The sequence below is a fragment of the Vipera berus genome (assembly GCF_964194415.1).
Source record: "Vipera berus genome assembly, chromosome: 9".
Taxonomy (NCBI): Eukaryota; Metazoa; Chordata; class Lepidosauria; order Squamata; family Viperidae; genus Vipera; species Vipera berus.
In genome coordinates, this window is record NC_138212.1 from 10,776,957 (window position 1) to 10,802,289 (window position 25,333).

The 25,333-nt window shown below is 42.6% G+C and overlaps 1 protein-coding gene across 1 annotated transcript in view; it reads left to right on the top strand.

The window, feature by feature from the left end:
- SDC3 (syndecan 3) overlaps positions 1 to 25,023 on the top strand; it is a gene marked incomplete at its 5' end in the record, with an annotated part of 76,600 nt that extends 51,577 nt beyond the window's left edge. The window contains 4 exons of the mRNA XM_081335404.1: positions 11,775 to 11,901; positions 15,396 to 15,967; positions 22,933 to 23,197; positions 24,710 to 25,023. Of these exons, the coding sequence (XP_081191530.1) occupies positions 11,775 to 11,901; positions 15,396 to 15,967; positions 22,933 to 23,197; positions 24,710 to 24,876 (1,131 nt within the window). The 3' untranslated portion in view covers positions 24,877 to 25,023. The remainder of the gene's footprint in view (positions 1 to 11,774; positions 11,902 to 15,395; positions 15,968 to 22,932; positions 23,198 to 24,709) is intronic.
- Positions 25,024 to 25,333: the final 310 nt, after the last annotated feature.

Below are 25,333 nucleotides of genomic sequence, written 5' to 3' on the forward strand. Positions count from 1 at the left end.
CTGAATTAATTGGAGGCCTGGATGGGGTACTCAAACCAGGAAGAAACCAAGAACCATAGATCAATCTTAAGTTCTGAATTGTACAGCGGAGTAAATCACAGTTGCTACCAACAGTAAACCATGACTTGAAATGATGATGCACGGCTTCCAAGCTAACCATCGGCCATTTCTTAAGACACCCACCTGTTGATACATCACGTGAAGATGAACGCAAATCAGATAATGGATGACAGAGATGTGTCAATGCAATGGGTTGCACTCAGGCTGGGTTTCCTTTGTGCAAAAATGGCCTCAATCCAGAGATTAAATGAGCAGAAAACACTTTTCCAATTCCAGGACCTTTTTAGGGGCTGGGGCTGGCGGGATGCTTTTTTGTGCAATAAAGAAGGAGGGGGGAAAAGGAAAAAAAAAAGGGGGGGGAAGGGTTTTGGATTTCTTCTTGGCGATGTTTTGTCTCACTGGAAAAGTTTGTGTTTGCTTGGGAGAATGTTAATGGACTGCACTTGGAAGGGAACAGCATATGTTTAAAAGAAAGGCAACTTTGTTGTCAAATGGAAAATGTTCCTGTCTTAAACATGCGCGTGCACGAACACCACCCCGCCACCCACCTCTTGTTCTCCAAGAAGCCATTCTCCCTGGCTAAGAGACCTTTCGTTAGTGCCAGATGTGGTAATTTTGCTGGAGTATTTTGTTTGAATAGCTCAAAGGCAGTTTCAGATGGCTCCCCCGTCTTCTTCTCCTGCTGCATTTATTGGCGAGCATGCTCACCTGGGTTTAGGTTTGAGGTGGATCTAAGGCTGATTTTTTTCCCCTCAAGTCCATATATCTGACGTGCCAAAACTGCTGTAGGCCTCCTTGCCACCCAAGACATCTGCCCTCAGCTTCCAGCTTACATGAATGCTTTCCCACAGCTGTGGTGGATATTTTTCTAAAGAGTTTGCTTAATATAGTTTTGGAACCTGAGAATTGGCAGCCTTGTATGGAATCAACTTTCCTGTTGATGACTGGTGTGCAGGATTCGGAGCAGATGCAGCCGAGAGAGAGCTGGCCGGTTTCTGCCCGAAGAGGTCCAGAAGTAGCAAATCTGTTTCTCCTGTAACTTTACACAGCTTTTTAGACAGCCGTAACCTATGCTCAGACTTCAAGATGTTTGCCATAAACCACGTTTAGTCTAAGCCTCCCCTCCTATATCTAATCTAGGGGTGGAATATTGTGCCATGAATAACATACCCATGGATTCCCACCTTGACTCTCTAATCAGACTGGCTTAGGGCTAGAGAGGATAATAAGTTATATCCCCTCCAGGTAGCCTTCTGAGATGCTTCACCTACATTACAGCAATTTTGGAAACTGGCCGTTTCCCCCCCCCCAATCGTTTAGAATAGAATAGAGCTGGAAGGGACATTGGAGGTCTTTTAGTCCAGCCCCCTTCTCAAGCAGGAGAGCCTATACCTGTGGTGGTGAACCTATGGCACGAGTGCCACAGGTGGCACCCAGAGCCTTCTCTGTGGGCACATGCGCCGTCGCCCCAGTCCTAGACCTTCAGCTGGGTTTTATAAAATCTTTTCGCTTTAGGCCTCCGCCGCTGTGTGCAAAAAAAAAAAGGTTCAATCAATCAATCAATTTCAACTTCTCGCGGGAAAAAAAAAGTTCTCGCAAAGTTGGAATTGATTGATTGAACTTTTTAGTCCCACCCAGTCTGCCTTTACCACTGCAGCCACGTGCACCCGATGGACCACGCCCACCCAGTTGGCCACACCCACTCAAAGGGCCACACCCACTCGGCACCCGATGATACATAAGTGGGTTTTGGGTTGCAGTTTGGGCACTTGGTCTCTTAAAGCTTTGCCATCACTGGCGTATACCATCTCAGACTGGTGATTGTCCAGTCTCTTCTTGAAAATTTCCAGTGATGGAGCGCCCACGATTTCTGGGGGTAAGCTGTTCCACTGGTTGATTATCCTCACTGTCAGAAAGTTTCTCCTTAATTCCAGGTTAATTCTCTCTTTGATCAGTTTCCAACCATTGTTTCTCGTCCTTCCCTCTGGTGCTTTGGTGAACAACCTGGCCCCCTCTGCCTTGTGGCAGCCCCTCAGATACTGGAACACTGCTATCATGTCTCCCCTATTTCTTCTTTTCTTTAGACTAGCCAAACCCAAATCCCGCAGCCGTTCTTCCTATGTTTTGGTCTCCACGCCTTTGATCATCTTAGTTGCTCTTCTCTGAATTTTTTCCAAGCTCTCAACATCTTTTTTGTGATAATACTCACAGTTTATGAGTATTCACACTGTGCTTTCAAAATCTCCAGAGTGCCCACCAGCCCTTGAAAATCTGCTTACCCTGATCTAGACATATAGAGGATCGTACTGCAGTTAAATAGAACTAAAGAAAAAAAAGCCTTAATTTCTTTACGAAACCTCAACATAAAGTCCAAATCTTACATCTTGCAGCGAAGAGGATTCCTTTCACTTTCCTGTTGTATTGCATCTTTTGAAAAGTAGAGTTACTGTGGGCTGGAGAGAGAGCTGGATCAAGTCACACAAGGAATGAATGTTTAATTCTGCCCCCAAGCAGAGGGGTGCAGGGGGAAGAACTGGGACAAATGATGAGGCAAATATCATGAAGGCATGACGCAAACTGCACTCCTTTAGTATGCAGGTTGTGATATTGCCTGCATGTAGAACAGGGACTGAGTATATGACACACCCATTGTGATGCTGATTTTAGTCTTTTGACAACATGGCTGCCTTCTGCAGCATCCTCTATCTCCAACAGGCAAACGTCTTTGTCTTGTCTAAATTGTCTTTCCTACATTCCAGGTGACGGTCTGCTGAATTGTAGAATGCAGGGAAGCAGTTGCTGTCCATCAGTCATTTTTCTATACATCATGGGTTTGATTCTGATAATCCCCACTTCCCCCGCTCAGCTGCACTTTCAAAAAAAAAGAAAGAAAAAAAGCAGATATTATCAACTGCAGTACTTGTCTTTTTGGTCAAAGCTCTGCAAAATTAAATCTAAGGCCATTGCAGTCAATTTCAGTGCATTGCATCTAAAACCACAAATGCATTCGCAGCATTCAGGATACCAAACACTGTACTTTCTTTTAGCTTTCTGTGGAACTTCTTGGAAAAGAGCTTAAGTAGGTACAAATGTTATCGAAAAGCAAAGTTTGAAAAAAGAACGGAGCCCAGCCACTGAAAATGGAATGTCAATTTCTAATAGTGGCTACTGCTGAAAATCAATCTGCTTTGTGCATTTATAAGGTTGAGACGGTATAATGGTTAGCGTATTGGCATAAAGCTTTCTGGGATGCAATTGTCATTATTCATGATGGATATTCTGGGTGATTCTTTCTGAAATGAAGCTACCTCTGAGGATTTTTATAGGGATTTAAATGAAGAGGGGACTAAATGATGTAAAGTAGTCCAAGGTTCTTGGAAGAAAGAAGCTTGTTTCAATTAACAAGCACAGTAATAAATGAAGCCAGGAGTCCCTGCTTCATTAGGTCAGTTCTTGGTTTAAAGCTTAATGGCTGCATTCGCAGAACTGGCTTAATTTATGAACCAGTGCAATCCCAGCTAGCGACTAACTGTAGGGACCAGAAAATGCAAGTTGTGTGAACGCAGCCAGTAAACCAATATGCTGGATTCCTCAGAAATAACCTTAATTCCGCGATAGAATACACCGTTTTCACAGCAAAGGCTTTCCTTTTAAACAAGAACCTCTTCTCAGAGGTTAGAGCTGTTTGTTTACAGAAAAGGCATATATTAGGCCAAAGTCTGCATAATATTAGGTCAAAGGTTACGTAAAATCAAGGCAAAGATCATAAATCACTCTAGGGTTACAGATTAGACATTCTTCTCCTGCACTGATAAATAATAGATATCCCTACAAGGGATTTGAAGGCATGGTGTTACGTGACTTCTTGAAGCTGATCAGATATTTAGCTAGTCAGATATTTACCCGGATGAGAGAAACAGAGGGACTCTCCATAGACTCCCTTGACTGATAGTAGAAAGAAGGCAGAGTCTAACTATAGCTAAATACAGCAACCAGATTCTGGTTGCCGCATGTAGCTATAGTTAGACTCTGCCTTCTTTCTACTATCAATCAAGGGAGTCTACGGAGAGTCCCTCAGAGGTCCTCTTGTCCAACCTCCTGCTCAAGGTAGGAGATCATCCCAGTCAGATGACTGGCCAGTCTCTTCTTGAAAGTCTCCAGCGATGAAGCACCCACAACCCCAAATTTGGTTTAGCCAGATTTCTTGCCATGTTTGCAGAGGAAGTGTGCTGTTCTCTGTTGGTTTATTTTAGAACAGAGGTCCCCAAACTTTTGGGCACCAGGGACCGGTTCTGTGGAGAGAGGTTTTTCTGTGGACTGGAAGGTCCGTGGTCTTGTGTGCTGCCTGCATCTCGCGGATGGGGTTTTGCTTGTTTGTACGGACCGGTTACTGGCATGCCGTGGCCTGGTACTGGTCCACGGATCTGGGGTTGGAGACAGATCGAGAATCAGTAAGGAAAGAGATTTCAGCTTAATAGGAGGAGAAGGCTCCTAACAATAGAAGTTGTGAGCAATGGAAGAGGCTAGTTCAGATTTTTCTTCAGAAGAAACTTTTTAAAAGTCCCTGGTGCCCATCCTTTATACCCCATATTTGCAAAAACCCCACAGTCTGTTCTGATTCCATGCTCCTTTACATCACGAAGAATCAGGATAAAGCTTTTGATACTGAGTCTCAGAAACATGCAGGATTCAGCGGGACTTTTTGCGGCTTTCTAGCTGTCTGCAAGTCACACCCTCCCCACCCCCGCCCCCCACCCCCGTTGTTGAGAACAATCCCCAGCTTTCTTAAGGCTGAGAAGTCTGCCTAATATATGACCATGAAAAGATGTACTTTGGTGATAAGCAGGTACATATATTTTTGGGCCTTTTGTTGGATGAATTAAACCCTGCCGATGCCTTGAACATTAAATAATGAGGCCATGTTATTCCCACTTTGTAAAAATATCATAATGGGAAAGCGAGTTCTTGGCGGCTTCTAAGAAGTTAAGTTTTGTCCCGACACACTGAGCCTTACTCATACATACAGAATGATGGCGTTTTCTTTGTCTGATGGCTTTGATATATCTCCTTGAATTGGTGATGAAATCTATGGTATCCACTTCAAAGGAACTCTTTGTGTGCAATGTTAGCAGGGTATGGTGACGGAAGTCAACCTCTTTCTTGGACAAGGACGTTAATTGTCTGGTGTGAACATTCTCTGCCAAGAGTCCCTATTGCTCTCTGTGAGTAAACACACCATCTCGTAAGATCACTGCTCTCACAATTGTGTGCTTGCCCTTGCAAGTTGGTTAACAGTCACAGCACAGGGTAATTTCAAGAGCAATCATCAACGTGAGATCGGGCTATGCTCAATTCTCCTCGCTTCAGAAGTCCTGAAACGAAGGCAGGTCTTGTCAGCCAGACAGAAGACAATAGAATGAATGGAAACAGAGAAAAATGAAAGTTCATCAGTTTATCTGCAGAGGATCAGTGCTTATTCAAACGAAAATCCTTTTGATTCTCATTTTCTTTTAATTGATTGCAATTAGCTGTGGTAATGGCTTCAATCAAAAGGTGGGGCATAGCTTGTTAAAATAAATAGCTCAGTGTTTTTGCGCAAACATCTACGGCCAACTAGCAGGATGGGGTTTTTGAAAGTAGAATTCTTAGTGTAAATATTGGCAGGGTGAAGGGCTATATTATTATTATTATTATTATTATTATTATTATTATTATTATTATTATTATTATTATTATTATTATTATTATTATTATTAATTATTTGGGGTCTTTTTTAGAAACGGCAGACACAAAATGAAATCTCTGGGGAAATGAATTGTTGCTGGTTATCCAGCATTCCAATCTCAGAGCTGAGAATAAATCTCAGACAGACTGATGCAATTTATGCCAAGAGCCGAGAGCTTTACTTCCAATGCCCTGTCCAACTTTAAAGCTGGGAGAGGAGGGGAGGGAAGGGGAGGGGAGGGCAAGGGAAGGGTGTTTTTACATCTCTTCCCTGAAGACAGAGCTGAGCCAGTTTGGAAATAGCATGTGGCTAAGAGGCATGTGATGAGCATTTTATATTTCGCCTGAATAAATCCCGAGAAGTTTAAGCATATGAACACGTTCTGTCTATTTATATCCATTTTATTTATATCTCGGTTTAAAACCTGCTTTTCTAATAACTTGTTTTTCCCCAGCTTTTCTCTCTCTCTCTTTTTTTTAAAAAAGATGCTCTTTTTAGACCAATTGCTTTCATCACATGATAAGGGCTGATAACAATTAGTGTTTTTTTTTACTCTAAAGCAATGATGTCATAGAAGCATTTTGCAGTGTGGTGGGCTTGGGGAATTGATGGAAATGAGATGTTAAGCTTAACAGAGATTTAACATGCCAGTTTGAGTCTATTTCATTAAAAAAAAATAGCCCCATGCAGACCCCTGAATATAACTTTTTTTTGCTGTTGAATTTCTGCTTTGGTTCTGCTGGTAGAAAATCATTTCATTCCTTCCCTAGCAGCAGAGCTCAACAAATCAAGATTGATTTGGTTAGCTTGCAAACTGAAGGGAGGACTTTGGCTTTTCGCTTCATTTATGAACTAGAAACACAAGCTTGGATGTGATGCTAGTTTACAAATCCTGGCTTGCTTGTGATTAACGCACCAGGTTTGCCAATTGGTAAAACACGTATAAATTGAGTGTGTTTGTGATTATGGGGTAAGGGCCACTATGTTGGCACTTTTAAAACAACTCTCCTTCCAATGCCCTTGATGGGGAATTAATGAAATTATTTTTGTCCTATGTGAAGTTCTTAATATCTGTGATTTTTGAGTGCATACAACATATTGAAACATAATTTGTTTGCTTAAACAGTTAGATTTGCAGTCACAACACACATAGACAAAAAGTAAATATTTTTTGTTGGTTTGATCTTTATATATTTAATTATAGGCAAAATTTAATTAAGAAAATTAATTAATTTAATTTAATTTCAATTAATCTTTCATATAGCCTTACACCCGCACAGAATAGAATAGAATAGAATAGAATAGAATAGAATAGAATAGAATAGAATAGAATAGAATAGAATAGAATAGAATAGAATAGAAATAGAGCTGTAAGGGACCTTGGAGGTCTTCTATTCCAGCCCCCTGCTCAAGCAGGAAAATCTAAATCATTTCAGACAAGTGACTGTCCAGTCTCTTCTTAAAGATCTCCAGTGATGGAGTTCCCACAATTTCTGAAGGCAAGTTGTTCCACTGGTTAATTGTCCTCGCTTCTAGGAAGTTCTCCTTAATTCCAGGCTGCTTCTCTCTTTGATCAGTTTCCAACCATTGTTTCTTGTCCTGCCCTCTGGTGCTTTGTAGAATAGTTTGACCCCCTCTTAATCTGGTCTACTTTCAAGTGTGTGTTTTTCAAGTCCAACACTAACAAAATGAGGTTATGCCAGTAAAGGGGCTCCCTAAGGTATAAGATCTGAACTCCTAAATCTCGGAGAATTTTGGATGGGGAGAATTTTGGATGGGGAGAATTTTGTATGTGTCTTTTCTCCTATTTTTTTTTTTGCAACTGAGATTTGCATAGTTTTTGCAGGGAGAATTTTCTTTTCTTAAAATAGTAATTGTTCTCTTATGAAAAACCACGTGTGTCTTATTGAAAGTCTTAACAACTGAAAACAATGACTGAGAAGACGACATAAACATGTCTAGCAAATTAGACACAATAGATTCAGCTCACAAAGCAGAACACTTGTTCTTATGTAGGATGTTCGGGATCTGGGAAGCACTCTAACACATAGGATGTTGGGATACCATATTTCCTTAACATAGCTAGAAGCTAGGAAGGCGTGGAAGAGAGAAACCCAGAATATACAGTCTGTGTTGGCAAAATATAGAAGGATCTGGATTGAATCACTGTCAGGTTTTTAAGCTATGAGGGCTACCATTTCATTTTGTTTTTCAAACATTCATTTGACTGCACTGTTGCTATTTAAAATCTAACTTCCCTTGGAGGCATTTCTTTTCCATCCAAGTGAAACCAGCCAGAGCTGGCCACTTGAAAGAACTTAAGTAGGATAGCTAAGATCACACAGTTGACATCACACAGAGTATCTTTGACTTCCAAAAGGTGTTCCTTCATCTCAATCTCCTTGCCTTCTTCTGAAGCCTAGAAAGAGATACGAGAGCACAGCCATTATGATGGAGGAAGCAGTTACTATGGTAACTGTTGTCATGTCAATGACTGTTAGGATAGCATCCCAGTAGGATTCCTCAATTCTGAACTGGGTTTTATACTCTACTTTTATCAATATATCCTCACCAGCCTTTTCTGTGTTTTGTTACATTAGCAAATAAAATAAAACTCTGCTAAGATTGGTTTGGTTTCTTATAAAGTGTAATAAGGATTACATTTTTTTTCCTTTGCAAAACTATTGGGAGCTGGATATAGGCTTAGTTGTTCTTAAGTGGAGAAACCACCCTATGGAATTTAACGTTCATTTCAACAGGTCTGCGGTAAACCTGGGTCAAGATGGATCCATCCAGAACCAGTTCTTAGAAAAGTATATCACGTCCTTATCCCATCATTTCTCAAATTAGTTCACTCCAAATGAGTTTGGCTATAAGCCTTTCATTCCCATTCAGCATGGTCAATTAAGAGTGATGGAAGCTGTCATTCAACAGACCTTTAGAGAACCAGATTACGGAACGCTGGCAGCTGGTGATTCTTGAATGCCCAGAGAAATATTAGGAGTAGCTCACTCTGATCCAGAAATATACTGAAATGAGAAAAAAAACACCATATCTCTCCTACCCCATAGAATAGATAGATATTTTTCATTATGTCAAATACATAATGAATACTCTAGGTAGCCAAATACATTTCTTTGGAATTAAAGATACCTCTGTTGCAGTGCCTGTTCACTGAACACCATACGTTCTAAGTTTCACTTGGCCCCAATTCTGCTGACAATTTGTAAATCTTTGAAAAACTGGATGTTTCCGTCAGTGTGATTTCTTTTATATGAGTTGTATGTTCATAGTCTAGATCAGATTGTCCTTGAGTGCCGTTAGATTATTATTATGTTATTATTTTTATTACTTGTTGCTTTTATTGCTTTTAATCCAGTGTTTACCCTCTGGAGTCCCAATTGTGAGATGAGCAGCTATGCAAATCAATTAAATAAATTACGAGACAACCCCAACTTTCCAAAATCAAAAATGCTGAAAATATTGGCTAAACACCTTGCTGGTGATTTCACGGTCTTCTCCACAGATCAATGTCTACTTAGAACAGAATTTTGCAAAGTTTGGGGTACTGTAACCCTGTAAAGTGCTAAAAAGGCCTGTGTGATCTTTGAGAAGAAAACCAACAATTTTGTTGAGGCTACAGGTGAAAGTGATACACCTCTATCATTTTATGTTACCTCTGTCATATGATCTTGACTTAGGCTTATTTTTATCCATACTAGCAATAGATTAGCTATCTCTAGCCTTTCTCATGCCATCTAAAAAAAAAAGATTTCCATCTTGAAAAGTCTGAGAGGAAAAATAATGAAAAAAATGTCCTGAACCTCACTAACTTCCATAAATAGTCCCAAAACAACTGATATATTTCCATTTGCCAGAAGTTACTAGCCAGTGGAAAACCAGCCACAATGACAGGGTTAGTGGATGTTTTGATAGATGGTTAGATGGGTGTATGCATTTTGCCAACTCTCAAACTCATTCCAGGCTTTGCTTTTCATTCCTACTTATTGCTGAAAACCCACCTAATAGAAATTGTGGGTACGGACCAGAAAATTGTCCACAATAGCTTTGGTAAATGACCTTTGGAAAATTGCCCACCACTGTTTTGAGAAGTGAAGCTGGAGTTTGGTGTGCGCATTCAGGGCCTGACATCTCCAATAAGAGCTCCCCCCGAATCAGCTTGAAATTTTGAAAAACTCTTGCCAGGAAACTGCATTATAAATACAAAGTGATGTCAGGATTCAGCAGGAAAGGGAAAAGAGACAGAATTGTGTAATGTCTCACCCTGTGATTATTTATTGAGTATCTGAAGGCTAAACACATCATTTGATATGAAGGATGGCTTCTTGGTATGCCTGATGGTTGAAGCTGTGCAATTCATTAAAAAAAAAAACCTGCATTGCTCCAGTGAATAAAAAGGAAGAACGCTTGGTAGCTTTTCACTGGGTGAATTTATAATCTCTTACATGGTATCCCAGAGGGCCTGTTTGAAATAGGCAGTGGTTTCTCATAGGCTCTAGTGCAGTCTTTTTGAAACTTTGCAACTTTGTGATATGTGGACTTCAATTCCCAGAATCCCCCATCCAGCATGCCGAGTTGAAGCCCACGCATCTTAAGGTTGCCAAGTTTCAAAAACACAGCTCTAGAGAATCTGTAAGAGCAAACTTTGTCTTTCCTTCGCTTTGAACAGTGCAACATCGGCGTCTTCCTGATCGTAAGCCTGCAAACCATAAATATTTCAGCCTGATTGGGCTACACAGTGTCTGCCAGCCCAACCAGTTTTCCTGGTTGATGGCCAGGTGAGATGGTTAGAAGGATGATCGGACACTGGACTGACTTCTTGGCACTGGTGGACTGTAGCTTTTCATTTTCCCTTTGAATCATTTAGTGGCAAAATCCCAATGCCATTTAAGTTCAAATAGGGATAAGTCAGAGACCCAATTCCATGGGTGGTTGGCTGTTGTGGCTTAGTAAAATTACAGCTGCATTTGCTGGTAAATGAGTCCCAGCTTTGAAATGGGAGATACCAAGAATACATCAGCACTCAAACACTTCTGGGTGACTCTCAACATTTTCACAATTTAGGAATGTATTTCATGCTTGTGCATTTTGAACATTTCTTCAGGATTACATGCTTCTCTCCTTGACTAGTTTCCATCCGTTGCTTCTTGTCCTGCTTTCAGGTGCTTTGGAGAATAGCTTGGCTCCCTCTTCTTTGTGGCAGCCCCTGAGATATTGGAACACTGCTATCATGTCACCCCTCACCCTTCTCTTCATTAAACTACACATACCCAATTCCAGCAACCGTTCCCTATATGTTTTAGCCTCCAGTCCCCCAATCATCTTTGTTGCTATTCTCTGTACTCTTTCTAGAGTCTCAACATCTTTTTTACATCGTGGTGACCAAAACTGGATGCAGTATTCCAGGTGTGGCCTTACCAAGGCATTGTAAAGTGGTATTAGTACTTCACGTGATCTTGATTCTATCCCTCTGTTAATGCAGCCTAGCACTGTGTTGGCTTTTTTGGCAGCTGCAGCACACTGCTGGCTCATATTTAAGTGATTGTCTACTAGGACTCCGAGATCTCTCTCACAGTTACTACTATCGAGCAAGTTACTACCTATACTATACCTGTGCATTTGATTTTTCCTGCCTAAATGTAGAACCTTACTTTTTTCACAATTGAATTTCATTTTGTGCCCAGTGTTCGAGTCTGTCTAATTATCCTTCCTTGCCAAAGAAAGTTGTGTTGCCTTGGAAGGATTTATGAATGTTGCAATCTAGTAATTTGGGAGCAAGGCAAGGGAAAGACTCTTTGGTTCCCCAGAGAAAAAGTAATACAGTTCTGGACAAAGCGATCTGTAGCTCAGGGGGCCTATAGTGGCTCTTCATGTAGGCTTCAAACTATTTAGGCTGCTCTGTAGAAAATTTATACTATTGGATCCATGTGAATAATGCGTTTGTTTGTCGGCCCTTTTGATCCTCTAGGCTCAACAGTGGCGGAATGAAAATTTTGAACGTCCTATTGACATGGAAGGCTCTGGGGACGATTACTCCTTTGAAGATGAAGAACTAGAGGAAATGGAGGACTTCTATTCGGGATCTGGCTCGGGATGTGAGTACTGTATGGAATTAAAGTGGCAAGAATTACGTCATTCCAGGAAGGAATACATCATGCCCGTTGTGGCTTTGATGGTCCGATTAATAGAACAGATGGAAAGGCAGAAGTCCTTTTTGGGTTGAATTTTTATTCTCCATAGATCTGTGTGTGTTGACTTGGATAGTCAGCGTTCCTTTGAGGGGAAATCAATTGCCTTTTCTTTCAGGAAGAAAGTTTTAGGAAAATTCTAAAGGGTGGTGGCACTTTCTTTGGATATGAGGTGGATGTGAAATAGGTGTGATTCATATATTGTGCTAAGCCAGCAATAGGCTTTCGATGATGATGATGATGATAATAATAATAATAATAATAATAATAATAATAATAATAATAATAATGATGATGATGATGATGATGATGATGATGATGATGATGTTGGAAGGGACCTTGAAGGTCATCTAGTCCAGTGGTGGCAAACCTATGGCACGCATGCCAGAGACGGCACTCAGAGCCCTGTCTGTGGGCACGTGTGCCACTGCTGCCAGCAGCAAGTCCATCAGGCTGCCACCGCCGCCCGGAGCAAGAGCCCCACCCAGTACAAAAAAGGCGAAGCGGCCGACTATCAAGCTCGAGTAGAGGTGGTAGAGCGGAGGTCACCAACCATTGTCGATTGGCGGACTGGAAGAAAAGGGAGGGGGAAGCATTTTACATGAGTGCATGCGCACACGGGGCCGCGAGCACGCACGTGCTGCAAATGGGGTGGGGCCAGTGCCTGCGTGATACTAGCCCTGCCCTGTTCTTGCATGGTGCAGCGCCTCGTATCTGCACCCTGCGGCGCAGCGGCGGCCGTTTTTGCGCCTTGCAGCACGGTGCCCCGTTTTTGCACCCCCGTTTTTGGCGTGCCAGAGGCGGCACTCACAGGTGCCTCCCTGCTCCCCACCCCTGAGGGCACCACAATGCTGATGCGGCCCTGGCACTTTGCGATAAATAAGTGGGTTTTGGGTTGCAGTTTGGGCACTCGGTGTCTAAAAGGTTCGCCATCGCTGATCTAGCCCAACCCTCTGCTCAGGCAGGAAACCCTATACCATTTCAGACAAATGGCTGTCCAGTCTCTTCTTAAAAACTTCCAGTGTTGGAGCATCCACCACTTCTGGAGGCAGGTTGTTCCACTGGTTAATTGTTCTAACTGTCAGGAAGTTTCTCCTTAGTTCTAGGTTGCTTCTCTCCTTGACTAGTTTCCATCCGTAGCTTCTTGTCCTGCCTTTGGCGCTTTGACTCCCTCTTCTTTGTGGCAGCCCCTCAAATATTGGAAGACTGCTATCATGATTTTTCTTTTGGATGTGATGTGAACTCAGCAAACTGCTCATGTTTCATGCAATGGGCAAAGCTACTTCATATCATGGTTTAATGCAGTCTGCAAACCTGACCAGTGCCTTATCTTTCATGGTGTGCTCATTTTTTCAGATATCTGTAGAATAATGAAAAGATTCCTCTCCCTCCCTCCATCTTTCTCTCTCACCCTCCCTCCCTCTTTCCTTCTCCCTCTCCTCTCTCTCTCTCCCCCTCTCTCTCTCCCTCCCTCCCTCTTTCCTTCTCCCTCTTCTCTCTCTCTCCCTCTTCTCTCACAACATTCAAGTCTCTGGTCACCCCTATTGCCTCACTGGAAAAAGTTCTCCAGAAAAGGAGACTCTTATTTCAGAGGAAACAAACTTTTGAGAATGTGTGAATTTTAATACAATATGTGTAAAGAGGCAACCTGTAGAAAACCCCTTTCCCAATTTTTGTGCTCCCCAAAGCCTACTGAGATAAGGGTCAACAGTCCTGTTTTTAATCGACAATATAAGGGGCAGGGTGGTAGGTATGCGAGATCTCTTGGAAGCTTAACTGACTTCTTTTATTGCTTCAATCCCATAATGATGAGCTCCCGCCTGGCCGTGTCCGTCAAAGACCCCTGGGAAGGTGTTGATGCTGGATCTGATGTATCTTTGCATTCTTTGGGTCCAAATATTGTACGGTGGAGTTCCTATCACCCACCGAAGTCCTTTGCAATTCTCACTGAATTCAACAGATGAAAAGAACGTTGAATGCTGCCTTAGGATTCATGGAGATTTGCATCTTTTCGAGGAGGAAAAAAGCGAAGGTTGCAAGAGTATAAATTTCTTAAGGATTAACAAGTGGCAAATTCCACAGAATCGAAAAGAATGACTTCTGAGGAAACATGTAGATAATCGCAGTGCTGTTGTTCAGCTCTGGTTGTAAAAACATGGAAAATCAAAGCGGGTTTTTAACGCTAACTAAAATAGCAGGAATGCCCATTAAAAAAGCAAATTGCAGCAGTTGCCATGCTCTTTAATTTGCCAGCTAATATCCATAGTTTAATTTTCATTCAGTTCACAGTGCGTTGTTTTGATTCATTCATTGACTTTAATTATTTCAAAAAGAGGGAGTTTTCTGCGGAAGCAAATCCAACGGCAGATCTGGGTGCCATAGATAGGAAGGCAGATCCCTCGTTGGTTGGGCGTGCACTTTCCAATAATCAGAATCCAGAAAACTGGCATAGCTTCCAGATTCTTCTGAGCTACAGCTCCCAGCACCCCTCTTCTCTAGGCAACTGTGGCTTAGTAAAATCTGGAGGACTACAGCTTTCCCAATTCGTATTATAAAATAGGCTGTTTGTTGTATCTTGTTTCGCTTGCAGCATTATGACAACTAATAATATTAGTCAGCGTGAATAATCTACTGCTGAAAAAAAAAAGACTTATGACCGTTTTTCACACTTAGGACCGTTATAGCATCCCCTTGGTCATGTGATCAAAATTTGGATGCTTTGCATATTTATGATGGTTGCAGCGTCCTGTGGGGATGTGATCACTTTTTGTAACCTTCTGACAAGCAAAGTCAATGGGGAGACCAGATTCACTTAACAACCGTGTCACTAACTTAACAACTGCAGTGATTCACTTAGCAACTGTGGCAAGAAAGGTTGTAAAATGGGGCAAAAGTCACTTAACTGTCTCGCTTAGCAATGGAAATGTTGGGCTCAATTGTGGTCATAAGTTGGGGGACTACCTGTATTCCTGTTCGTTTCCTGCCGTAGGGTAATCTAGAGTATTGTTATTTTCTAGATCAGACATGTCAAACACAAGGCCCGGGGGCCGGATCTGGCCCGTGAAGTGGTTTCATGTGGCCCATGAAGCCATCCTGGAAAAAGTGAGGGAACGGCCCCCACTGCCTTGGCCCTGGCCCAGAGACCCTCCTTCTGCCAGAGACCCTCAGATCTGTCTCACTCCTGCCCAGGCCCCCATAGGCACCCTTGATGCGAACGATGTAGAGCTGGCCATGCCCACCCAGTAGGCCATACGCACTTTAGCCACGCCCACCCAGTAGGCCACGCCCACCCAGGCCATACCCACCCGGCCCCCTGAGGGCAACCACAATGCTGATGCGGCCCTCAATGAAATTGAGTTTGACACCCCTGTTCTAGATGATGTTCCTGTTCTCTCTTGCAGATTTCAAGCAGGACCCTGGATCCAAGACAGTTGTGCGACTCACCACAGATTCACCCGTCCTTCTTGCTACCACCTCAGCTGTGTTGCCTGTCACATCTGTGCAACCAGTTGCCACCCCTTTGGCACCACTCCCTACAGAGGAAAGTATTTCTAATTCAGCTACCAACGGTCTGTACCTCCCCAGAATTTCAGAAGCACCAGCAGTCACCGTCTGGAAAGCAGTAGGTGTTACTGCAACTACTGCAGCCCGCGATGTGGCTACTACTACTACTACTACAACTACTACTGCTTCCAGCATGGCTACGACAGCCTCCACCACAACAGTTACCTCTAAACCAACCACTGCCCTGAGGGACCTGCTGCCTGTGATCACAATTGTTGCTGTGACACAGTCAACAATGCTTGAAACCCCAACGACTGCTACTGTAGCCAGAACGGAAATTCCAGCTTCTTCCCCAGGGACGACCATTGGGACAAAGGTCAGAGATACAGCACAGCTCAGCACTTCACAGGAACCAGATGTTACGACAAAGCCCCAGCCTCCTACAGCAACACCAACGGATGCTGCTCAGGTAGACCTGAAGCTAGGAAAGAGTTTAAAGAGAGGCTCTTTGTCTCAGTATGGTGATTTCTGCATGCGCTAAACCCAAGGTGGGGAACTATGGCCTATGACTTGTGGACTTCAACTCCCAGTCATAAAGGGCCACAGTTTCTCATCTCATAGTCTTTCAGGTCTAACTAAAGATAAGGTACAAGCTCACGATAACAGTCCTGGTCCTTCTGCCTGTTTATCAATCAATGAATCAATAATAATAATAATAATAATAAGTTGGAAGGGACCTTGGAGGTCATCTAGTCCAACCCCCTGCTAAGGCAGGAAACCCTATACCATTTCAGACAAATGGCTGTCCAGTCTCTTCTTAAAAACCTCCAGTGTTGGAGCATTCACCACCTCTGGAGGCAGGTTGTTCCACTGGTTAATTGTTCTAACTGTCAGGAAGTTTCTCCTTAGTTCTAGGTTGCTTCTCTCCTTGACTAGTCTCCATCCGTTGCTTCTTGTCCTGCCTTCAGGTGCTTTGGAGAATAGCTTGACTCCCTCTTCTTTGGGGCAGACCCTGAGATATTGGAACACTGCTATCATGCCACCCCTTGCCCTTCTCTTCATTAAACTACACATACCCAATTCCAGCAACCGTTCCCTATATGTTTTAGCCTCCAGTCCCCCAATCATCTTTGTTGCTCTTCTCTGTACCCTTTCTAGAGTCTCGACATCAATGTCAGCCAATCATTAGTTTCCTCCCTTTTTTCCATTTTCCCTTTCTTTCTGTCTTCTTTTGCTTAGAAACAGTTCAATATTGTTGGCCCAATTGGTTTTGGAGCAGTAGCTTTAGCACTGGCGGTGCCTTTTCAGCGCAAATGTTCATCACTTCTTTGTTTCTTCTCTGTTGAGCTCTTCACCTGAGAAAAAGGATTCGGGGGTGGAGTCTGCGTATGCAAAGAAGGGAAAATAAATAGTGAAACTGGGAGTCATCAAGGAAGGCTACAGCCTTTGCTCCTAATTTCCAATAGTTTCAGGATTTCCCTAGATGACTTGTATGAAGAAGTTGAGGGAATGACGATCAGATTTCCAGATGACATCCCACCGGGAGGGATTTGCTACTACGATTACCCTAGAAGACAGAAGTTCAGATGGATGGTTTGAGACGTGGGCTGAAAGTGACAGCTTGAAATTTAGCAGAGATGGATGCAAAGTTCTTCACTTAGGAGAAAGATGTTGCAATACTACAAAATGAGAGATACCAGACTGGGTCCAGTGAAAAGGAACTGGAAACTTTAATCACCAGTGAAATGTGTTTCAGTTTGCTGAAACAGTCAAATGCAGAGGTTATAGTTTTCAAATCAGGGTGTGTATGTCATTGTTCTTCATTAGACAAGTTCTGCCTTGAGTAGTATGTCTAGACCTAAGCACGACACGTTCAAAAAATTTCAGGGAGAGTGGAAGAGATATCAAGAATGGCCACAAGAATACACAGAGGTCTGGACCTTGAGGCTTGCAAGGAGAAACCCAGGGGTGGGGATGTTATTTTAAAGGAAGATGCTATCAGTGGGAAGAATATGAGAATGATTTCCAAAAACTGTCTATGGAGATTCTCAATCATCCAAGTCATGGTTGTCCCAAAGGTATTATTCCAAAAGGCATCTGGACTTTCTTTGTTTTTCCTTGAAAATGTTTCGCTTCTCATCCAAGAAGGATGAGAACTAAAGAAGCTTCTTGGATGACAAGGGAAAGGTTTTCAAGAAAAAAAAACACGAGAAAGTCCAGTTGCCTTTTGGAAAATCACCTTTGGGACTTACAAAATAAGTTGTGAAGAAGAAGGCAAAGACTAGGTTGTTTTTTTTTTACTGCGCCAGACTGCCAGAAACAAAACAGGCAACGGGAAGTCTGCTTCCACTTGAATGTTAGGAAACGTCTAATCATAAAAATCACTTCAGCAGAGGAACTAATACTGTATGAGGATAATTAGCTCATCCTCACTAGATGGGCTCAAAGAGACATCTTTCGGAATGCTTTGAATTAGATCCCTGGTATTTAACGACTTGTGTTTCCTCTGTGAGTCTGTAAAATACACCACTCATTAGCATGGAGAAGAAACATAACATAGAATTAAATTATGCATCTAAAAATGCCTAAGTTACCTTCCTACTAGGAAACAGACTTTTCAAATTGATTAAACTAATTGTAGAAATCCCACTTCTGTTATTGTGTACACTCACTCACACACACACACACACAGAGAGAGAGAGAGAGAGAGAGAGAGAGAGAGAGAGAGAGAGAGAGAGAGAGAGAGAGAGAGAGAGAGAGAATTTGGCTGAATATCCAGGAGCACCATCAATGAAATCTGTAATTAACCTGACTAAAATTTTAGTTATTTACATGAGTAGATAATACTTTAATGTTTTATTCCTTTGTGTGTGGTCTCCATGGCAACTTAGAACAGGAATTTAAATATAAAACAATTGAATGAACTGTATCGCTAAAAAGGAATGACACAGATTTAAACAAAATTAAGCTATGAACAGATCTAGATTTCATAGTGCTACAGTTTGGGAAACCAAAAGGTGTCATTACTCAAACTAAGTAACACCATCAGGGTTAGACTAGCACCGATGATGTTACCTAGTTTGGGTAATGAAATGCTTGCAAGAAAACAGCCAAGCCCAGAGAACACCAAGGACCCCTTATTTCAACCCTGAGCTACAAATATTCTCCTTTATTAATGAGAAAAATAAAATGTAGGGTTTCCTCAAGGTGATGCGCACGAGGAACTTTGTGGGAAATGTAAAATGGGGGCTTCCCGACCCAGCCATCAGGATGGAACATTTCTAGGGCCCTTGTATCAATGGAAAAGGGATGCTGAACTTTTAGCCCAGAAAATGTATCACCCCAATCTTTGGTTAGTCAATTCTGCAGCACATCAGGAGCTCCGATATTAGCTCCAAAGTTCCTTCCAGGAGACTCTCATTGCCTTTCCTATGGGGGAAAATGGTTTTTCCTGACTCCGTTACGCATTGTGGCTATGACATTTTCTAAGAGGAAGACAAAGAGGGGGAGGGGGGAATCACATCAGCCGCTAGATGCTGCACATCCCTGAATGAATTGTTTCAGTCACAGCTATATAGGGCATCCTTTTTAACAGTCTGGTGGTTGTAAATATGACAGGTGTTGCTGGGAAATCTGATCTTGCTCTGTCCTCTCTTTGGAAAATAGAAAAAGAAGGAAAGGGGATTTCTTCCCTATTGTTAACACATTGAAAAGACAGGGACCAGCTGTGCGTAGGTGGGAATAGGTTGAGGTGAAGGATGAAGTACAAGAGCCAAGTGCAAGTACCAAGCCAAGGATACATCGGAGCTGGGTTTACTCCTCTGGCTTCACGTCTATGGAGATTCTCGATCATCCAGGTCATCCAAAAGGCAACTGGGCTTTTTTCCTTGAAAACATTTCGCTTCCCATCCAAGAAACGTCTTCGGTTCTGAATGAACTTCAGAAGTTTCTTGGATGAGAAGTGAAATATTTGCAAGGAAAAAAATCTAGAAGATCCAGTTGCCTTTTGGAAAAGCATATTTGGCTTGTTTCTTTAAGCTTTCCATTTTATCCTTTCTACAACTCTACAGCAGTAGGCTGACATCATACCCAAACTTTGCAGCTGAGATGTAAACTCAGATTTGGTTTTTTTTTCCCAACTGCTTCCCAGGACTCTGGTTTCATCACCAGCCTTCTCTGTCTAGTCTGCTACCCAACTGGTCAAAGTTGCTGGGAGTTGGGTGGCATTACAAATAAAATAAATTGTGGTTGGTTGCACAGTCAGCCAGAAGTTCAGATTGGACTTGACATTTATATCCTCCTGTTGAGTCCTTCTCGAGGCCCTGGGATAGGTGGATCTTGTTGTTTAATAATATTAAATATATTGTCTCAGGATGTAAGCTGTTCAAAGTAAAGCTGCCTTTTGCAATTGACTGATGGGATTTTCTCAATGCAGTTGATGTTCAAGTGCTGCTCCAGATGTGTTGGAATTAATCCAAGGGGCCTTAATATTGCCGCTATCTTGGATTTTTCTTTTTATCACAATTGTTCTACTCCTATTTGCAGGTCTTTATATTTTGTGATTTTCTCCAGTTCTTTCTCTTCTATTCAGCTGTCTCCAGGGGTTGCAATGTTCCCTAGCCAGACTTTTTATCTTTTATCTTCTTCTTCCTCCTCTATCAACTGTTAGGTCTGGAATGTTGTGTGGCAGATGCTTGTCTGTTTGAATTCTAAAGTCCCAGAATACCACATTGTTGTGCCATTGTTCATTATCAGTCTTTGGGATCTTCTTGCAGCAGCTAACTAGACGGTTCACTGTTTCTTCAGCTTCTTTGCAGAGATGGCATTTGCTATCTGTTACTGTCTTCTCAGTTCAGACTTTATATGGATTTGTTCATAAGGTTTGGCCTTCTGCAGCCAGAATTAGCCCCTGTGTCTCTTACTTCAACTTTCCTGCTCTTGGCCGTTGCCTGGTCTTCTTGTTATCTGATTTGCCTGCTAGTGTTTTTTTAAAAAAATTTTTTAAATTTAATTTAATTTTAATCCCATTTATATCCCGCCCTTCTCCGAAGAGTGAAATGTAGTGACCATGTAATACTTTGCCTTGCTATGCCTCTCTTCTTCATTTGATGTTTCTTATAGATCAGTTCGGTCTCTCTGGTATTCAGTAAACCTTCATGGTGTACTAGCCTCAGTTCCTCCTTGTTAAATGTCCTACAGGTGTTCTTCCAATTCCCCTTTGTTTTCTTACGTTGGTTGGTTTCAGAGTTAGCTTTGCTGTCCATTTGTTTGGCCCTCCCTAAGGACCTGTTAGGGAGGGCCAAACAAATGGACAGCAAAGCTAACTCTGAAACCAACCAACGTAAGAAAAAAAAAGGGGGAATTGGAAGAACACCTGTAGGACATTTAACAAGGAGGAACTGAGGCTAGTACACCATGAAGGTTTACTGAATACCAGAGAGACCGAACTGATCTATAAGAAACATCAAATGAAGAAGAGAGGCATAGCAAGGCAAAGTATTACATGGTCACTACATTTCACTCTTCGGAGAAGGGCGGGATATAAATGGGATTAAAATTAAATTAAATTATTTTTTTTTTTTAAAAAAAAAAGGACCTAAGGACCTGTTGAGGGACGCGGTGGCTCAGTGGGTTAGGACGCTGAGCTTGTCGATCGGAAGGTCGGCAGTTTGGCAGGTCGAATCCCGAGTGCCGTGTAACAGAGTGAGCGCCTGTTACTCGTCCCAGCTTCTGCCAACCTAGCAGTTCGAAAGCACGTAAAAATGCAAGTAGAAAAATAGGGACCACTACGGTGGGAAGGTAACAGCGTTCCGTGCGCCTTTGGCGTCTAGTCATGCCGGCCACATGACCACGAAGATGTCCTCGGACAAGCGCTGGCTCTTCGGCTTTGAAACGGAGATGAGCACCGGCCCCTAGAGTCGGAAACGACTAGCACGCATGTGCGGGGGAACCTTTACCTTTACCTTTACCTAAGGACCTGTTGTTATTATATAATTATTTCTACCATCCTGGCTGTGATTGCAGAGGAGTTTTCCTCCTTACCATCAACGTGCCTGAGAAATTTGTGCATTTAAGCATTCGTTTAGAGCCCTCTTTTAAAAGCTTTCTCATTCATTCTTGTTTTCTCTCTCTCTGTCTGTCTGTCTGTCTGTCTTTCTTTCTTTCATCGGGGCAGTACAAAGGTTGCCCATGCTGGTACCAGGAACCTAGAGACAGAATTAAACATTTTGCATTGTTATGAAAAGAAATTAATACATCACCTATTCATGTTTCGATTTCTCTCAGCCCTTTACATTTTCCACCACTAAATTGAGCATATGCCAGATGTGCAAACTGGAACGCTCAAAATTTCATAGCCATCATTGCTGAGAATTTTGGGACATGAAGACCACACTCGGTCTGGAATCGTATATCCTAACCCTGGCTATCTCCCCTTGAATGTTTCAAGATGATATTTGCCCACATTTGCTCTTTTTTGCATTATATCTTCTATCCTGAAGCTGCCATCCATCCGAGCAGATTTCTTCCTCTTATCCACTGGACATTTCAGTCTGCTGATCTCCCTGCTTTCCCAAGCAAACTCACAGGAGACTGTTTTTTTTTTCCTTTTTCTTTTTTGGCATCTTGAAGACTCAATTTGTGACAGGCATGACTAAATACGGGTGGGGAGGTGGGGGCTAGTTCAAAAGGGATGAATCTCTAACTCCCCCTCCTGGCCAGCATCCATAAAGGCAGCAGAGCTGATTCTACCCACATAGACACACACCAAAACCGGTCCGGTCTATGTCTCACTGCCATCCCAGCGGAGATAAATTGTACAAGGAAGGCAGTTTGTTTTATCAAAAGTACAAAGCTTGATACAGGGAAAAAAAGTATTGATGAAACTCTCAAGTAACCGTGGGCAGTGGAATCTTTGGACAGGTTGTGTGTGTGTGGGTGAGTGTGGGTGAGAGGGAGGGAGGGAGGGAGAGAGAAAGAAAAGAATAGAAGAATAGCCAAATTAAAGCTCATTTAGGCTCATGGCAGCTGGAGGAATACACTGTTCTTTTCTTGGATGAATATTTTGCCTTGTTTTCCTCTCCCTATAGCTTCCTATGTAAACGACGACGAATGCTTAACAGTCAATGCTCATTTTGAGATTTGAAGGGGCCTCTTTCAAGCCTTCTCTTTCATCCCCAAAAGAGGTGAAACAGCCTGGGGTTGAAACTTTTGTTCCACCTACTCCTGGATGCTCTTGAGCCGTAAGCTCTGGGTCATCTATGTCTGTTGTCCTGGATCTCAGGCCAACCCAGGTAGTGGGCAAGTAACATCTTGCTCATCAGCTGGGCTAAGTGCTGCAGAGAAATGCACTGAAAAGAGAGGGGGGGGGGTTATTATTTAACTTTCCTGCTTTCTGTATGCTCTTTCTCTCCCCCCCCTCTCTCTCTCTTCCAGGCAGAACCCATGGAAACGTCCCTTTCCACAGTTACGGTGAACGAACTTGAAGTTCCCATCAGCGGGGACTTTGAAATTCACGAGGAGGAAGAGGTAGCTCAGACCGAACTTGGCAACGAAGTGGTGCCCCTGGTCACCCCTGCAGCCGGGCCAGGGTTGAAAAAGGAAATGGAACCAGGGCTCCTTGACAATACAATAGAGTCAGGAAATTCAGCAGCACAGCTGCCCCAGAAAAACATACTGGAAAGGAAAGAAGTGCTCATAGGTAAGATGTATTACAGATGGCCAGTCGGGCTCCGTGGGCATGTTTGAGGGGAGAGAATGGAATGGTCTTTGTGGAAAGCAACTTCAAATGCCTCGAGAGCCAGAGGACTGGCTTCCGTGCCTCAGAGCGCGTGAGGTGGCTTTTCAAAATGTTGCCTCGAGGAATTTACTATATTGCGTCGGTTAGTTGTCAGACTGATCAGGATTCAAAACACGTTGTGTAGAGAGCTAGCTGCAAGCTTCTCCATAATCCATGAAAAGACACGGCGAACCTTGCTGGATCACTGGAACGGTGGTTTGAAAGAAGTTCAGAAAGTCTCCAGCCTAACCTATGTGGGGATACAATACTAAAAGGAAATAGCTCCACAGCTAGAATTTTTTGTAAACGCATCCCATCCCTCTAATCTCAATAAATGTTAAAGAAGACACTGCGAATCTTGCTTGGAAGGCATTACTTCTAACCGAGGCAGCTGCCAGACTTATCTGACACTGCAAGCTGGACTATAGCGTGGGAGAAACAAGGCAGAGGAAGGAGACAGAGAAACGTTCATATACCTAAATTTGCACTGTTGTGAGCCATCATTTCCTAACTTTCTAGTGGTTTTTTTTTTAAAAAAAATATATATCGTAAACATCCACATCACTTGCCATTTTCAACCTGCCCTAACTCAAAGCTTTCCTTTGCAATTTCCCTATGTGTGCATAATATTTAGCATAAATGTCCCATGTCATGCCATTTTTACTGGGGTGTGAAGATTACTTTTGGTCCAGTCTGATTCAGAATCGACTCTGAACATTCATTTCAGTGATTTGAACTTAAACTGATTGTGCAACAACTCAATCTTATTCTATCTGAGCCTGCTTTTATGTGCTGTTTTTATTGTTGCAGCGACCTCTTTGGCCACTGACCATAAATAAATAGAAATAAATTTCAATTTTCACCTTTCCAAAGGCTGCTAGGCCGGAATGCGTCAGGGGTCCAATCCAACAGGGCCCCGCTTAGGTTCTTATGTACATTTGAAGTCAACCACAATCATTCTCATAACCCTTACAGAATAGGCTCATCTAATTCCTTGATCCAGTACTTGAGGGGGGGGGAACTCAATTTTTCAAAGCTTTATGGAAAGCTAACAATTTTGGGAGCATGAAAACCCAGTGAAATATAAAATATGTCAGAGGTAGTTAAAAAGGGGATGAGGCTTCAGTAGTGCAGTTGCAGCCACACTCTTGACTATTTTGATTCTCCCTCTGTAGACACTTCTGAAATCCATCCATCCACCCATCCATTCATCCATCCATCCACCCATCCATTGGTCCATCCACCCCTCTATCAGTCCATCCATCAGTCTATCCATCCATCCATCCATCCCTGCATCCATGCATCCATGCATCCACCTGTCCATCCCTCCGTCCCTCCCTAGGATTTTAATATTCAATTTTCTAAATTTTTGTTTTTATACAAAAGGTAAGCAGATAAAGATGTCTTTAACTTTCCTCTCTGGTCCCTTTGCAGCTGTGATTGTGGGAGGGGTCGTCGGGGCCCTCTTTGCCGCTTTCCTGGTGATGCTCTTGATCTACCGGATGAAGAAGAAAGATGAAGGAAGCTACACACTGGAAGAGCCCAAACAGGCAAGTGTCACATACCAAAAACCTGACAAGCAGGAGGAATTTTATGCATAGACTGGAACCTCGAGTGCCTCACCATCTCTTTTCAGTCTCAATGCTGTCCTTTTTTAAACAACAACAACAACAACAACACTACAAACCCATCTCTGATTCAACTTGACTCTTTCTAATCAAGTCTATCAAGTTTAACCTGAAAGTTTGAAGAAACCAACCATTTTAAAAAGGGTTGCGCATTTTTAGAAGGCAACAGAGCTGACTCGCATTGTAGCACGGAAGGTCCTGAAAGGAGTGCCGATGTGGGGGACCCAAGAGGTAGACCTTTCGGCTGTCTCCTAGAAGATCTTCTGGAATTAACAGGAAGTCCTGGTCTCATACCTAACTCAGGACTAGAGCACTGATCTTTTTTTAAAATTAAGCGGACACTTTTGGTTGTCGATACTTTCTGATACTATTCAAGACAAGGGTTTCACTTCATGGGGTAGAAGATGCAATATTTGATAGACCAGGCTGC